This window comes from Phacochoerus africanus, chromosome 11 (genome assembly GCF_016906955.1).
Source record: "Phacochoerus africanus isolate WHEZ1 chromosome 11, ROS_Pafr_v1, whole genome shotgun sequence".
Lineage (NCBI taxonomy): Eukaryota > Metazoa > Chordata > Mammalia > Artiodactyla > Suidae > Phacochoerus > Phacochoerus africanus.
In genome coordinates, this window is record NC_062554.1 from 55,471,840 (window position 1) to 55,488,934 (window position 17,095).

At 37.1% G+C, this 17,095-nt stretch overlaps 1 protein-coding gene across 1 annotated transcript in view; it reads right to left on the minus strand.

Annotated features, from left to right (window-relative positions):
- ARHGAP32 (Rho GTPase activating protein 32) overlaps positions 1 to 17,095 on the minus strand; it is a 184,314-nt gene that overhangs the window by 13,718 nt on the left and 153,501 nt on the right. Inside the window, 7 exon segments of the mRNA XM_047754460.1 lie at positions 1,001 to 1,146; positions 3,217 to 3,412; positions 4,928 to 5,073; positions 5,346 to 5,453; positions 13,366 to 13,448; positions 14,146 to 14,290; positions 15,597 to 15,699. Of these exon segments, the coding sequence (XP_047610416.1) occupies positions 1,001 to 1,146; positions 3,217 to 3,412; positions 4,928 to 5,073; positions 5,346 to 5,453; positions 13,366 to 13,448; positions 14,146 to 14,290; positions 15,597 to 15,699 (927 nt within the window).

Genomic DNA, 17,095 nt, shown 5'->3' on the forward strand with positions numbered 1-17,095 from the left:
GGGTACCCCCCTACTCGCCAAGTCCTTCCCCACTCCCTGCTCCACACACCAGCACTCATTCTGCTCCCACTTCCTGAAGTATCTTTCTGGTCCCTTATTAATCAAGTGAATCCCCACTTATCCTTCAAAACCCAAGCCAGAGGTTCTATTTTCTAACCACCAGCTCCCCTCCACACGAGAACTGACAATTCCTGCCACAAATATCTCATATAAACCTCACATAGCTATTTCAACAGCTATGACTCTGCAGGAATTTTATTTTCTTACACATATGATCTCTCAAGTAAGACCAGGAAGGCAAGGCGGTGTCTTAATTTTCTATCTGTAGAAGCTGCTGTCAAAGTATCTAGCATATGCTTAGTATATGACTGCAAACTGGATGATGAATTAAAACTGAATGCTGTATTTCTAACATTACCTGAGAAGTACTACTATCCTTCCTAGATTCAGAACCTGTTAATATCAGTGGATCTAAATGATTTTTGAAATAGCAGTACTTTCAACAACACAGTATTATCTGATCCAGTAAGATATTGTCATCAATGAATGATCTAGTAAAAAGGTATCTTCTTTGTTTATAAGAGTTATAAACTCTTTTAGGCATGATGAAACATGATTCTGTCACTTTAAAAAATGGAGATTAATAAGTGTAAGCACCACAGTAGTTATTTTTTATTACCAACAATATACAAACTACCTGAAAAATACATTGTGAATTTTTAAGCACATTCACCCTATATAATACTCCATATGGTTTCCAAAAGAAATTGGGTACTTCTACACATTTATATATGGTATGTATTTGAGGATAAAGAGTTGGTAGAAGAAGACAATTCCCATGTGACAACCCAGCAGGGACAGAGCCCGTTGGAGCCTGTTACGACAACGTGCAGAACGTGTGTCCAGGGTAGGAGGCGGCTCATCGCGACGAGAAGGGTCATCATGACAGGACACAAACTGCTCCTGAGGCGGCAGAGCGAAGGCAGGAGAGAAGACTCACCTTTCAGGGCCATGGCTTTCATCTCTGAGGGCTCACTCTCATTACGCTGCAGCTTCCGCTTCGAAACAGATGAGGATTTTCCCAAGTTGAAGAAGGAACGCCAGCTGCCCACAGGAGATTTTTTCATTTTATTTTGAGGCCTCCTCCTATGAGAGAAAAAAAAATAATCTCTATCCAGATTTCCCAGGGTCTATCTTTCCCTCCTAAAAAGGAGCAAATGAAGGACAGAACCACACAGCCTGGAGAGCCACCACTGATGCGGTAAATATCCACTGTCCCAAGGCGCACGCCACCCAGTGTGGCTCAACTGTGCAGCGAGAGCAAGAGAGAACACGAAATTAAATGTATGGACTTTGATAACAGGAACTAGTTTCACGAAGATAATTTTTATACAGATTTTCATATTTAGATCTAACGTCGCAATCTGTGAAACAAGTGAGAAAAGGCAATACTAAAACTTCAAAAATAAAACGGAGTTGAAGAAAATGATTTCAGGCGTGGGTAAAGAGAGTTAAGCCAAAAAAGAAGAAAAGTATTAAGAATAATAACTGACATATATTGAATGCCAAGCACTATGCTAACTGTATCTGTAGCATCTCATTTAAGTCATATAAAACCAAATAGGATAGGTACTATTACCTTCATTTTACAGCTAAGGAAAAAACTGTGATCTAAGAAGTGTGACTTCCTTAATGTAAACCTAGTAAATGATGGGGTGAGGGCTCCAGCTCAGGGTCATCTGTATCCCAGCATCAACACTCTTGCTCACTGTTCTATAAAGAAGTTTGTGAGAAAATTATAGAAGTAAAATATAAATTCAAAAAGCTGAATTTGTCAGAATGACAAAGTAAGAGAGTGTGTTCTAAGTTTCTGTTGGTGGGACATTTTTTTTTTTTTTTGGTCTTTTGTCTTTTTAGGGCCACACCCGTAGCATATGGAGATTCACAGGCTAGGGGTCCAATCGGAGCTGTAGCTACCTGCCTATGCCAGAGCCATAGCAAGGCGGGATCCGAGCCACGTCTGTGACCTACACCACAGCTCACAGCATCCTTAACCCACTGAGCAAGGCCAGGGATAGAACCCGTGTCCTCACGGTCCCTAGTTGGATTTGTTAATCACTGCGCCACTACAGGAACTCCTGGCGGGCCATTTTAATCAAAAGAAATGAAAGGACATTGGAGAGGTACACTAAGATATGGAAACAACTTCTGCACCTTTATTAGTACTCCCCCATCCTGGGAGTTGAAATCCTGACATTCCTGTGTAATAGCTAAAGGAGTAACTGAGATCAAAATGAACTTGCACCCATTAGTCTTTCCACGATAACTTGGTAAAGAAGATACATTTCTTTATAGAAACAGAGAATCAGAGCTGGAAGGGACACTGAGAGAGGGAACAACAGTGGTTCTCAAGTTTTGCACACATCAGAACCACTTGGAAGGTCTTTATCAAAAGGTTGTTTGCTGGACTCCACCCCAGACTTCAGATTCAGTGGGTCTGGGGTGGGCCCGAGAGTGAGCTGATGGCCAGGAGCTCTCACTGTGTGAAGGGCTGATCTATCCCAGACTTAATGGGAACCAATGTCAAACAAGCCATTATTTATTCATTACTTTTGGAATAAGCTGTCACAATAGTTCATTTCTTTTTTATTTTTTTTTCTTTTGTCTTTTTAGAGCCGCACCCACAGCATATGGAGGTTCCCAGGCTAGGGGTCGAATAGGAGCTGTTGCTGCCAGCTTACGCCAGAGCCACAGTAACACCAGATCCAAGCCACATCTGTGACCTACACCACAGCTTGTGGCAACGCCAGATCCTTAACCCACTGAGCAAGGCCAGGAATCAAACCTGCAACCTCATCGTTCCTAGTCGGATTAGTTTCTGCTGCGCCGCGATGGGAACTCCAATAGTTTATTTCTAAATAAACTTCTCAACAACATATTTCAGAGAGAAAATCACAGCCTACAGAGTGGAAGTATATCATTTTTCCCAACAATTTTCCCTTGATAACAACTGACTTTCCTCTCCTTTACAATGACACAACATCGTAGTGCTTTTTGAGACTCATTCATGCCAGTCCCTATGAAGTAATACCCATAGCAGAATGAACAGGTTTTTCTGGGACTGGCAGAAAATTAACCAAACATAAAAGTAACAGTAAAAGAAAAGAATACATAGCCAGAAACTCAAAATTTTAAGGAGGATTTATTGAATTTTACCTTTCAAGTGGGAACTCAATTATGGTATGAAATTTTCCCTGAAGTGCAGCAGGTCCTTCTCCTACTTCGATATATTTATTTTCAGTTACAATTGGAGAATTGACCTGAGCTTGAGTTCGCGCCTGGGCTTCCTCCAGAGTCAGCAGCTTGGTGGATGGAGACGAAACCAGCAAGGACTTGGGTCTTGAAAGAGAAGCTTTAGAATGGAAAAAAGGAAAAAAAATTAAATAAATTTTTAAAAAAGAAAGAAAAAAACCCATTGAAATAGTCAAACTTTACAATTCAGGAGAAAAATATAAATGTGTGAGTGAGTGTATAACAGTCTGGTTATCTGTCCACCCATCTGCCTACCTTTCTGTATTGTTTTAATTTTCTTAAGTTTTAAAATGGGAGTTCCCATTATGGCTCAGTGTTTAACGAATCCGACTAGGAACCATGAAGTTGTGGATTTGATCCCTGGCCTCGCTCAGTAGGTTAAGGATCCCACATTGCCGTGAGCTGTGGTGTAGGTCACAGATGCGGCTCGGATCTGGCGTTGCTGTGGCTCTGGCGTAGATCATGGGCTACAGCTCTGATTAGACCCCTAGCCTGGGAACCTCCATATGCTGTGAGTGCAGCTCTAGAAAAGGCAAAAAAAAAAAAAAAGAAAAGTTTTTTAAATGGCAAAAGTAATAGAGCCTTATACTAAGTGAGGAATAGAAGATGACATACCAGGTTATTAAAAGGATATACATACATGTATATGTATTTCCTGAAGTCATTTAACTATTTTCCTTTCTTTCTTTCTTTCTTTCTTTATTTATTTTTTGTCTTTTTGTCTTTTTTTTTTTTGTTGTTGTTGTTGCTATTTCTTGGGCCGCTCCCGCGGCATATGGAGGTTCCCAGGCTAGGGGTTGAATCGGAGCTGTAGCCACCGGCCTACGCCAGAGCCACAGCAACGCTGGATCCGAGCTGTGTCTGCAACCTACACCACAGCTCACGGCAACGCCGGATCGTTAACCCACTGAGCAAGGGCAGGGACCGAACCCGCAACCTCATGGTTCCCAGTCGGATTCGTTAACCACTGCGCCACGACGGGAACTCCTATTTTCCTTTCTTAAAAGACAGCAGGCAAGGCCTAGTATCACTCATGTATTTTTAGTTTCAGAAGGAATTTTTCTTCTGCAGCTCTATATTGTACCTTTACATACATCAGTGATAGGTGACATGATACGCTTTTTCTAATGCACCCTGAACTTAGATCGTAATAGGTCTAATATTTAGTATTCATTAAGAATGCATAAAATAACTATTAAATAGTGCATTAGAGTAAACAGATATAAGTTGGTTACACTCTATCTACCAAAGGCCCATTTATTAAATTGAGGTAAGAATCACAGTTTCCCAATCTCTTAAAAGTTTTTTGTTGTTGTTGTTGCTTATCCTTTTAGGGCCGCATCCATGGCATATGGAGGTTCCCAGGCTAGGGGTCTAATTGGAGCCGTAGCTGCCGGCCTGCGCCAGAGCCACAGCAATGCGGGATCTGAGCTGCATCTGTGACCTACACAACAGCTCATGGCAACACTGGATCCTTAACCCACGGAGCGAGGCCAGGGATCGAACCCTCAACCTCATGGTTCCTAGTTGGATTTGTTTCCGCTGCTCCACGACAGGAACTCCAGAAGTTTTAATACATGTTCCTGGTAGTAAACGACATCTGTTGGAGCCATACCTGCCCCCTCCTGAATGACAGCACTGATTTTCCCACTGAAGAGCACGTCAACATGATTGAGAATGAACTCAACAACCACAGACTGAATTCTCACTTCCATGAAAGCTGCTGTTCCACTGAAGCAGGCAGATTCTATTTGTTTTGATCTGTAAAGGTAAACAACACTACCATCAGAGGGTCTGAAAAACATCAGTCTTAAAGAGCAACCTATTTATGTATAAATCACAGACAAACCAGAGGAAGAAATCATTCTTTTACAGTGCCTTGGCTAAACCCCAATTGCTTCTTTTAAGAAAATGCTCATAAAAACAACAGATTAGTTTTACTTTTAAAAAATTTCCTGAAGGAATACTGATGAATTAGACTTGTATTTAAGATGACTGCTCCTACTTCAGGTCATAATTCAAATGCAACTTACCTTAGCAGGTTTGGAGCCCAAACAATTGCTAGGTTTTTGGCATGCATATTTGTGATGGAACAATAGTCAGCTAGAAGAGACAAGTGTCTCATTAGGAACTCCAGTGTTCTGAAAAATAAAACACAACATATTAACAAAAAGAAACGTCATGGAGCAGTATAGAGCATAAATCTCTAATTAATTTTGTTTTCAATGTCAAAATGGAAAAAGAGACCATATAAACACCAGTAAAATTTTCTGCTGCTTATTAGTTTTAGATATTATTACTACTATAGAACTGTCCGAATATTATGAATTCTATATTTTACATATGGTAATTACATCTACAGAATACTAAGGAAAAAAAAAAGTCTAAGGCAGATGCAGTAAGACACAAAAGTTTCTGACAGGACTGCTCAAAAAAGAAACAAAGCAAAACAAATAAAAAACCAACCAAACAAAAAAACAGTCTTAGTTTTTAAAGAAATCTTTAGGAATATTTGTTCCAGGCTGTTAGACATCTAGTTTCCGGGACACCAGGGAAGTGAATCCTCCACAAAAGGTTGTTTCTAGACAAATGATACTGTGAAGTTAGGCTATTCTATTTGAAGCAGAGATGTCAAAAGGAAAGGATTCTTCTATTAAAGAAAACAGTATTTCACAAACCTAAAGAGTTAAAAGGAAAATTCCAAAAGACACCAAGAGGGAGAATATCTGAGCAAATCACGTGCTCTTGGAATAGAAAGCTTACTCCGAATTCCACTATCCTGATTTATCTTATATGTTCTAAGTGTGATTTATTTCAACAATTTTTTATATGGAGAGATATTAAACAATAGGACAGAGTATTTTGGGAAAAAAGCATGATCAGCTTAAATGTAATCAAGTCAGATAAACACAGAGGTATTATCTATCAGTTATCGTATCTTTCAAAGTGTCCCTACTTTATATGGATTAAAACTATTGAAGACAATAAATAGAAGACAGAAGTTTAAGACTATGATTTGAAATAATAATGAGAGTTAAATTGTGGTTAACACATGGGCTTTCAAGATTCAGATGAAGCTGACATGAACTTGAGAAGAAAGGAAGATAGCTCGAAATACTGTTCCAAAAGCCTTTACAGGGAATCTCACCTAATTCTCACAACAGACCTCACAACCATAGGGTTACCATCCCCCATTTTATGGAGGAGAAAGCCAAGGTTTGCCCAGGCTACACACAAGCAATGCTGGGACACTAAACCAGGTCAGCTTGGCTTCAAAGTCTCTGCTCATCAACAGTATCACTACAGATACTCTATGGCAGAAATAAAACCCCCAAAACTCAAGCAACAACAACAACAACAAAAACCAAAACCAATAATTCTTGGTCCCTCTTATATGCAACTTAAATAAGGAAAGACAGATAAAGCAGGGAGACTGGCCTGAAGACAATGTACAGCTGGAAAGCTTGAGAAATGTATTTAGAAAACAATGTAAAATTTTACTACTTGCAGTGGTAGGAGTAGAAGAAGGAAGGAGAAGATTAGAGCACTTCAGCCTCTATGTTCATAGAAGCACTATTCCCAATAGCCAAGACATGGAAACAACCTAAATGTCTGTCAACAGATGAATGGGTAAAGAAGATTGTGTGTATGTATAATGGAATACTGCTCAGCCATAGACAGAATGAAATAATGCCATTTGCAGCAGCATGGATGCAACTAAAAATTATCGCACTATGTGAAGTGAGTTATACAGAGAAAGACAAATACCATATGGTATCATTTACATGTGGAATCTATAATATGGCACAGATGAACCTATCTATAGAACAGAAACAGACTCACTCACAGACACTGAGAATGGACTTGCGATTGCCAAGGGTGGGGAGTAGGGATGGGATGAAGTGGGAGTTTGGGGTTATCCATTTAATATATAATATTATATAATAAATGGATAAACCACAAGGTCCTACTATATACCGTAGAGAATTACATTCAATATCCTGTGATAAACACTAAATCTTAATGGAAAAGAATATGAAAAAGAATGCATGCATGTATGAATCATATACTTTGTGTATGTATGAATCACTTTGCTGTACAGTAGAAATTAATACAACATTGTAAGTCAACTATACGTCAATAAAATAAAAGATTAAAGCACTTTAGAAATGCATTTTACAAGAAATTCAAGTTAAACCAACAAAAGATACCATTCGATTCACATATCCAATTGTAAAGATTTTTAAAAGCCTAAGGAGAATTTTAGAGTACCATGAAATGAGCATTTCATATTTAGCAGAGGACGAACTGCACACACTTTCATGGATTACAATTTGAAAGTTGCTTTATGCTGGAAAGAAACTTTAATAGCTTTTGATTTCCAAGAATTCCACTGTCAGATTTTTACCCTAAAAAAATAATCTAGATTCCCCAAAAGATTCAGGTAAATGGATGGTCCTCATAGTAATGTTCCAATCTGGAGGGAAAAACTCCCACTATATATGTATATATATAGATAGATAGATAGATAGATAGATAGATAGATAGATAGATAGATAGATAGATTGAATAGGCAAATTAGAGGAAAGGTGATAGAACATATGACCCATCCGCATGAAAGAATACTATTAAAAATCATGCTTTTCAGGAACATTTAAGGAATTAGAAAATGTGAATGTTAAAATCTTAAGAAGTCTGAATCAAAAAAGATTTATGAAGTAGGAGTTACACAAACTATGCAGAAGCTAGGCTATAAAAATACATTCCATAGGAGGCAGATGACACAGAGGATATGTAACAGAGTAGAAGATATATATACACTAAATACAGATGAAACAGGTGGGCATACATGGTAGGTGATATAATGCACATTAGGAGAAAAGGGGACAATATTATGATATACATACTTCATATACATATATCAGAATCTATAAAATATAGTGTATAAAGTATGTAAAATGCATGTGCAATATATAACTGCATATTTACTATGTGCAATGTTCTGAGAATACAGTGATAAGACTGAATTCCCGACCTCAAGGAGCTTATGTTATAGAGGGGTCATATATAAAGTAGCAATCTAGTTTATATAAAAAAAAATTACAGGATATATGCACAATATATAATATATAGCAGTAAGATCTACATAATGTTCAAGAGGGAAGATTCAATAAATAGCAAAGGAGATATACATGTAATTTCTTTGGGAAATAGCTATACATTATTAAGAAATATCTATATAATAAAGGAAAGTATACAATATGGTAGGAGAAGTATAGGCTAGATAAACATAATATAGTAGAAAAACTACATGTATCAATATAATAGGATATATATGTTTATGTATAAGCATATATATACACATATTTATGTTTGTGTGTGTGTAGAAATAAAACACAAAGTAAAAACATAGAGATACATAACAGTTAATAACAATAACAGCAATGGTAATTAATTCATATAAACAGTAATTATTTGACAGGCCTTGTTTTGAGTGTTTTTAATATTCACAACAATTTTATGAGAAAAGTACTATTACTTCTATTTTACAAATGAAACTGAGTCCAATGGATGCAAAGAAACTTGCCCAAGGTCAAGAGGTCACATAGAGGCCCACTGGCTCCAGACGTCCTACATTATAATGTCTATAACATGCAGACATTATATAGTAGATGGTATAAATGTACTACACAGGAAGAGATAAATATAAGACAGAAATAAAACAAACATGAGATTATTTTATTAACTATTAGAAGACATTTATACTTTATGAGAAATATACACATATATGTATACACACATATGTATGTACATATTTCATATATATATACACACACACACACATATTATCTCTCTTTCTATATAGTCTGAGACTTTGCTGCAGCCTTTTTGCTTAGATGCCAATGGTGTAATGCCATCCAAATTATGGAAAAATATTTACAGTCTAAAATTTTATAGCCAACTATCAGTCACAGGCGCAAGCAAAATAAGAGCATTTCCATATTGAAGTCTCAGAACATTTACCTCTCATATACCTTTTCTCAGAAGGCTACAGAAGACATACACTACAAAAGCAGGCAGTAAAACATGAGAGACGACTGCAAGAGACCCAGAAGAGGTGCATCTAACTCGTGAAGGAGGTGATGGTGATGGAGGGACTCTCCAGGGGGAGGGTGAAGGGTTGAAGCCGAGTGGAGATCTAGAGAGCAATCGACCTCTAGTGGAGGAGAGTGGAGGAGTGGGATGGAAGGCACCAGACAGGTGTTTTGATGGGAAAACATTTCTTTTAAAAGCTTGTTTGATATGTTTAAACACAACTGAAAGAATATCTACTGTTCCGTTAGGGAGTTAGGGGACCAACTAGCGATAAACAGAAACTCAGCAAACCAAAACAGGCAATCACTCCATGAAAACACAAAGTTACTCAAAAAGGAAATAAAATTCTAATATATTGTTAGATTCAGCTGTGAATAATAGTTACATAGTTATAACAATGTAGAACGAATACTGACTGAGTCACAAATGCTGATACAACTAGATTATGGAGATGAGAGAAGGTGCCATTTGTTCATGTAGTATTCAGGGAGGGGAGTTACAGCTAAATCCTCATTTGGCAAAAAGTAATATCTAAAAATGAAAAATCGCATACAACTCGACAGCAGAAAAACAAACAACCCAATTGAAAAATGGGCAGAAGACCTAAATAGACATTTCTCCAAAGAAGATATGAGAATGGCCAACAGGCCCATGAAAAAATGCTCAATATCGCTAATTATTAGAGAAATGCTAATCAAAGCTACAATGAGGTACCACCTCTCACCAGTCAGAATGGCCATCATTAATAAGACTATAAATAACAAATGTTGGAAAGGTGTGGAGAAAAGAGGACCCTCCTGCACTGCTGGTGGTGGGGGGGAATGTAAATTGGTCCAGCCACCATGGAAAACAGTATGGAGATTCCTCAGAAAACTAAATACAGAACTACCATTTGATCCAGCAATCCCATTCCTGGGCATCTATCCAGACAAATCTACAATTCAAAAAGATACATGCACGCCTATGTTCACTGCATCACAATTAGTCAAGACATGGAGACAACCTAAATGTCCACTAACAGATGAATGGATTAAGAAGCTGTGGTACATACACAATAGAATACTACTAGCTACCAAAAAACAAAATAATGCCATTTGCAGCAACATGGATGGAACTAGACAGTCTCATACGAAGTGAAGTAAGTCAGAAAGAGAAGGACAGATACCATATGGTATCACTTAAATGTGGAATCTAAAATATGGCACAGATGAACCTATCTACAGAACAGAAACAGACTCACAGACATGGACAGCAGACTTGTTGCCAAGGCAGAGGGGGAAGGGGTGGGACTGACTGGGAGTTTGGGGTTAATACATGCAAGCTGTTACATTAAGAATGGATAGGCAATGAGGTCTTGCTGTATAGCACAGGAAACTATGTCCAATTACTTGCGATGGTACATGATGAAAGATAATATGATAAAGAGTGTATACAGATGTATGACTGGGTCGCTTTGCTGTACAGCAGAAATTGACAGAACAATGTAAATCAGCTATAATAGAAGTTTTTTATTAAAAAAATGAAAAATCAGGAAATAAAAATATAAACATGCTACTTAGAAACAGGGAGTAAACTCCAGAAGAAAGTAGAGAAAAATAACCTCCAGGAAAGAGAAATTAGAATGGGGAGGTGAGCAGAACACTGCTGTTTCCTGCTGTTAGCTTTGCATAACTATTTGACTCTTTACAACTATGTACAGAAGTTAAATAGACGACTTTAATTTATAGAGAAAAGATATATTTACAGGGTACCACACATAAAACTACCAAGAAGTCTTGGCTTAAACCTAATCATATATTTTATTATGCTTTATACTAAAAAAACAGTTAAGGGTCAGACTCATTTACACATTTGATCTCATTTTAACATTAAAAACATCCCTTTAGAAGGTACTATTAGCATTCTTTTCACAGATATGGAGATTGATGCTTGGAGAAGTCACATAGCTAGGAGGTGATAAAGGGGGAAAAATCAAACTTGGGTCTATCTAAACCAAAGCCAATTCTTTGTACTGAAGTAGGTTTCTTTTTTTTCATAAGTCAAGTCCTTGTTCCTCTTAAAAATATTCTTTAATAACTGTGTGTTGAACCGAATTGCCTTCTCAGTCTTCTTTTCAGTGCTAAATATCTATTTCTTGAGCTTGCCTCACAAAAGCTCTTTAAAGGATTTTTTCACTCTTCAGTGGGTCCTTAAGACCACTTTGCTGTCCTCACATTCCTCTTAAAACAGGCTATAGTAATAGGAAGAGTCAATGCTCAGTTACCTCCTGGCTCTTGACTACTATGCATTTATAGCTACAGTGTTGACTAAAAAAAGTGTTGATTTCTTAATGTTGATTAAATTTTTAGTGCTAATTTAGTGGCAAATTAGTGCTGATTTTCAAAAAAATATATACGAATAATATCATTTTGAAAAAATCACCACTAAATTACTTAATTTGTGAATTACTAAAACATCTATGGGATTTAATTTCTTGTTAATAACTGAAATTAAAAAATTTTATCTTTTGCTTCTTTATAATCAATCCACAGTTTATGCTGTTTTCTTTCTCTCACTAAATGGTAGTCATCCTCGATTTTCTTCTGTCTTTTCAGATATAAGCAAAAATATTTCTAAGACTCTAAACTAACATACAAATTAAACTGGGTTTTAAAAAGTAGCAACAAAAGGCAGTGCTCAAAATGTCAGTGAAGGAAGAGCCTAAGCTCATCTCTTCCATGGACACACCAAAGCTACAACTACATATACACAGAGAATGACGTCTCCAAAAAACGACATGAAGACTAGCAGAACAGCCCTTCTACAAAAAGAACAAAAAAGAGGATGGGAGAGCCACACTGAGATGGAGAAAAGAGGAAAGCTTGCAGCTGTGCCAGGAACCCCACAGGGTATGACAAACACAGGGCTCCCCCTGCCCCTCAAGCTCTGCGCCTCCAACACCCCCTACTGGATCTGAAAAGAGGATGCACACCTTTAAATGCCTGGTGCTGGGGACGGAGGGAGGGGGGGGCTTGTGTTTATGAGCCCTATGGCACTGAAACAATCACAGAAACAATCAGACAGATGGATCTTTTAAGGCTGCCACCCCCAGAGTACTACAAAGACAACAGGCCAACCTCCACCTCAGCCTCAAATCTCCCAGTGGCTGCTCCTCCAAGACTGGGAGAGATAGCTGTTTCCACTAATACACAGAAACATATATAGAGGGTCGGATAAGATGAAGAGAAAAAGGATTATATTTCAAATAAAAGAATAAGACAAAATCTCAGAAAAAAGAATGAACTAGAGATAAGCAGTCTAACTGATAAAAGAGTTCAAAATAATGGTCATAAAGGTGTTCACGGAAAGAAGGAAGGAACACAGAGAGATCTTCAACAAAGAGGAAAATCTAAGAAAGTTCCAAACAGAAGTTACAGAGCTGAAAATAAACCAATCTAACCAAATCACTAGAGGGAGGGATTCAATAACAGACCAGACGAGGCAGAAGAATGGATTAGTGAGCTGGAAGACAAAGCAGTGGAAATCAACCAGAGTGAGCAGCAAGAAGAAAAAAGAACCTAAAAAGGTGAAGATTCCTTAAGGGTCATCCTCTGGGTAATTCAGCAAATAAGCACCCAAATCTGTGTCTATATTCTGGACATGAGTAATTCACAAAATATTCAAACCTGTGGTCATACACCTAATACCATCAGCAATTTCTCAGTATCTCAAAAACCAAACAAACAGGTCCAGTCAATCATTTGCTTATTTATTCAGCCAACACTTATTAAGTGACTATTGGGTACTAAGTCCTGTGCCAGACCCTGGGGATACAAAGACAGGTATAAATGTATGGAAAAATGGAAGTTTAATTAGTTAGAACTCCAAGGAAATTTAAGAGTTAGAAACCCCAGGAACCCACTTTTACACAAATGACTTATAATTCTGGATGGTATATTTTACAGCATGTGGTTTTACCTGTAGTGCGGAGGGGGCAGCTGCTGGATGACATCATGAATTTTTATCAGCCTTTCTTCATCTGTTGCTGCTGAAACAGCATCCTAGGACAATCACAATGCAAGATAAACTAGTAGGCTTTTTTGGTAGAAAGTGAAGTGCTTCACTTACAACTCAGTTTCACTTTGAGATTAACTGGCTTTACTCTTTGATGCTGAAGGATGAGGAAACAATGTACTATTGAGGAAGTAAACTTTGTTTCCACCATGTAGACACTGAAATCTATTATAAGATAGTATTTTTAAAACTTTAGGATAATCAGTATCAAAGGTTATAAGATTCATGGCTCTAAGTCAGAAACTGAAAGAATGAATATGTGAATACAGTGAAGACTATGGACTAACCAGCAGTGATTTTCATTTTCCGTAAAGAAGCCTTTTACTCATAGGACTATTTCTTATATAATCAAAACAATCTTTATATAAGTTTTGAACAAAACCATAGCAAAACTTCAAACAGAACTTGATTTTTTTTTCCCTTCCTTTTAGACCTGTGGCATATGGAAGTTCCTGGGCTAGGGGTTGAACTGGAGCTGCAGCTGCTGGCCTGCACCACAGCCTCAGCAATGCAAGATCCAAGCTACACCTGCAACCTATACCACAGTGCACGGTAACACTGGATCTTTAACCCACTGAGCGAGGCTAGAGATCAAACCAGAATCTTCATGGACTAGTCAGGTTCGTTACTGCTGAGCCACAATGGGAACTCCACAGAACTTATTTAAAAGTGACTCGTACTCACAGAAAATTTCTCATAAAGCTGGTAAGTGAGCAAAGGGTTTGGGAGCTCTCGGAAATACAGCTTACACAGGGAGCCCACAGAATGGATGTCTTGAACATAGGGTTCTTTTGTCAGGTCGGGAACATGTTCCGAGTCAAATTCATGGCTAACAAAGATAGATGGGAGACAAAAAAAATTATTTTTTAAAAGAAAAGAAAATATCACTATAAAATAGAAAGAAAAGGCCCAAAGTATTAACCTCTACCTCAGTGAGTTAATTATTTTCTTCAAACGACTATATTTCATAGAAGTTATGTTATTTGGACTTTAGGAGTAATCATATGTCTGATCATGAGACAAATATTTTTCTAAATGGAAATTAAGGGCACATCTTTAATATTAAAATAGACAGAAATCTCTGAAACGATACGTGAAAGAACAACTCTCATCACACAGATCTGAAAACAGGACTTCTAATTCTATTGGTTTAAACACCCAATATTTTGGCAATTTTAATTGCCAAAAGTAGAGTTGAGCAGCAGCTGGTCCATGAACAACCAAAAATTCCTCAGATACAAGAAGTACAAATCAGGACCACTTTATTGAAGAAGGATAAGGAAGACAAAAACAATACAAAGCCATTCCTAGCCAATACCAAACTTTAATGGAAAGTAAAATCTGCACCATTAAAGTGAGTGAAATAAGAATTGTGCTCAGAACACTAACACTGATTAAGTTCACTCTTCAGGAGATTAATTAATATTAAACAAAAGACGTCGAGACTACTTATCATCCTAGAGGATTAATGTATGTGGACAATCTGAATATGAGATTTGCTGCATCTGAAACTAAAGACTGGAACTGTCTTTAGTATAAGAATCAATGTAAGCATTTTCTAAACATGTATTCCTAAAAATAGAGACAACTCTGGTCAAGTTACACTATTAAAATCCTTATGGAATAATGGCAATTACCCTGTACCACAGTGAAAAATAAAGGATAACATATTAAGAATAGGTTAGAATCTAAGAGATTAAGCAAAAATAAAACTTTCTCACTGGTGTGGAATATGGATGTGTAATATGTTAACACATGCGCACTTGAACATACACGACTGAACTGGGGTGAAAGGAGGTTAGAATCACTTTCATCCACTTTAAAGAATAATTCTACTGCGACGCAAATTTTCATCTCTTATGGTTATAGGTTCAAATTCAATTTTTAAAAATTTTGAAATATTGTAAAGAGATAATACAAGCATTGAAGAGATTAGGGAACACTGTTTTCTGATACTACAGTGAAGAAATGGCATTTAGAAAAATAGAGAATAATATGGATTATTATTTCCTACTTCATCTAAACTATCTTACTGAAAATTATGGCTATCAATATAAGTAACTTAATTTTGAAACCGTTTCATTTTAATGAATTACAGTAGAGATGAAAGAGAAAATGCCATGTTAGGGTTTTACCGTAATCTCTGGATATTGGAGGCAACGCCAGAGAGACGATATATTCCATCCACGATCCCATATCTCTCAATGAATGCTGTACAGCTTTGAAGAACCTGGGGGACTAAAGAGAATTTTTGAAGACATGGATTAAATCGAGGCTACTCAGTGAAAACAAAGTCACCAAAAATGAGAATGTCTTAGCAAAATATAATTTGTAAATTAAAGTTATAAGGGGTGGAGATTAATCTACTACAAAAAATGACAAGGGGATATTTACTTAATTTTACATCTAAACCAGATAACTGGTTCCTGAATAATCAAGACTGGTTCTACCTTGTTACATTTAGGGATGTGAAAGAGCTCTCACATTATTCGGATGGTTTTTCTTAGATCTTTTGCAGTAGACTCATTTAGATCATGTTTCAATAGTAGGTGAACTGTTTAGTTCTAAAACCATTCTACACTTTTTAAAAAATTCAGTTATTCAGCTGAATTTTATACATAGCTAATAGATGTGCAAAGTTAAATGCTTATCCCAATACAACAACTGCCTACTCTTAAATGCTGCAATTTTTTACCTTTAAAAATTTCTTTTATCTCTTCATGGTTAATGCTAATTCCAATTATAGCCAATAAATAAAACATCAACATAATGCAAAGATCAAAGCAATTTCAAGCAAAGGGAATCTTTTAATATCCTGCCCATCTCTACATTAAAATTACTGACATTTCAACTTAGTATTGTTAACGTCATAAAGGACATTCTAACAAGAATCAGAAAGAAAAACAGGGCACTCTGGCTACTAACACAAACAGGCAGCTATTTGGGCCTACGGTCTAGAACAGACCATTGGAATTTTATGATAAAACATTTTTATAACCTTTTAAAAATTTACAATAACTGAAATTTGAACTTCATTTGTTTCTCAATGCAGACAAATGAAGTCACAGGTTTTAATGACCATGTTTATTTCATCATTTTAAGCTACAATCCATGAAAAGAATGGCTTAGAAGAGCATTTGGTCTGCAAAAAACTACTATATTAGAAAACTATTATATTCAAAGTGACAAATAAAACAATATATTTTAATTAATTAATTTTGTCTTTTTAGGGCTGCACCTGTGCATATGAAGGTTCCCGGGCTAGGGGTCTAATCGGAGCTGTAGCTGCCGGCCTATGCCACAGCCACAGCAACGCCAGATCCAAGCCGCGTCTGCAACCTACACCACAGCTCACAGCAACACCGGATTGGTAACCCACTGAGTGAGGCCAGGGATTGAACCTGCAGCCTCGTGGTTCCTAGTTGGATTCGTTTCCACTGCGCCATGACAGGAACTCCCCCAAACAATACATTTTATTTTATTTTATTTTTATTAATGAACATTATTACATTTATAGGTGTACAATAATCATCACAAGCAAATTTGACTGCATGTCCATCCCAAACCCTTAGTAATTCCCAACCCCCTCAAACAATATATTTTAATAAGGTAATTTCAGCTGATGTATCCCACA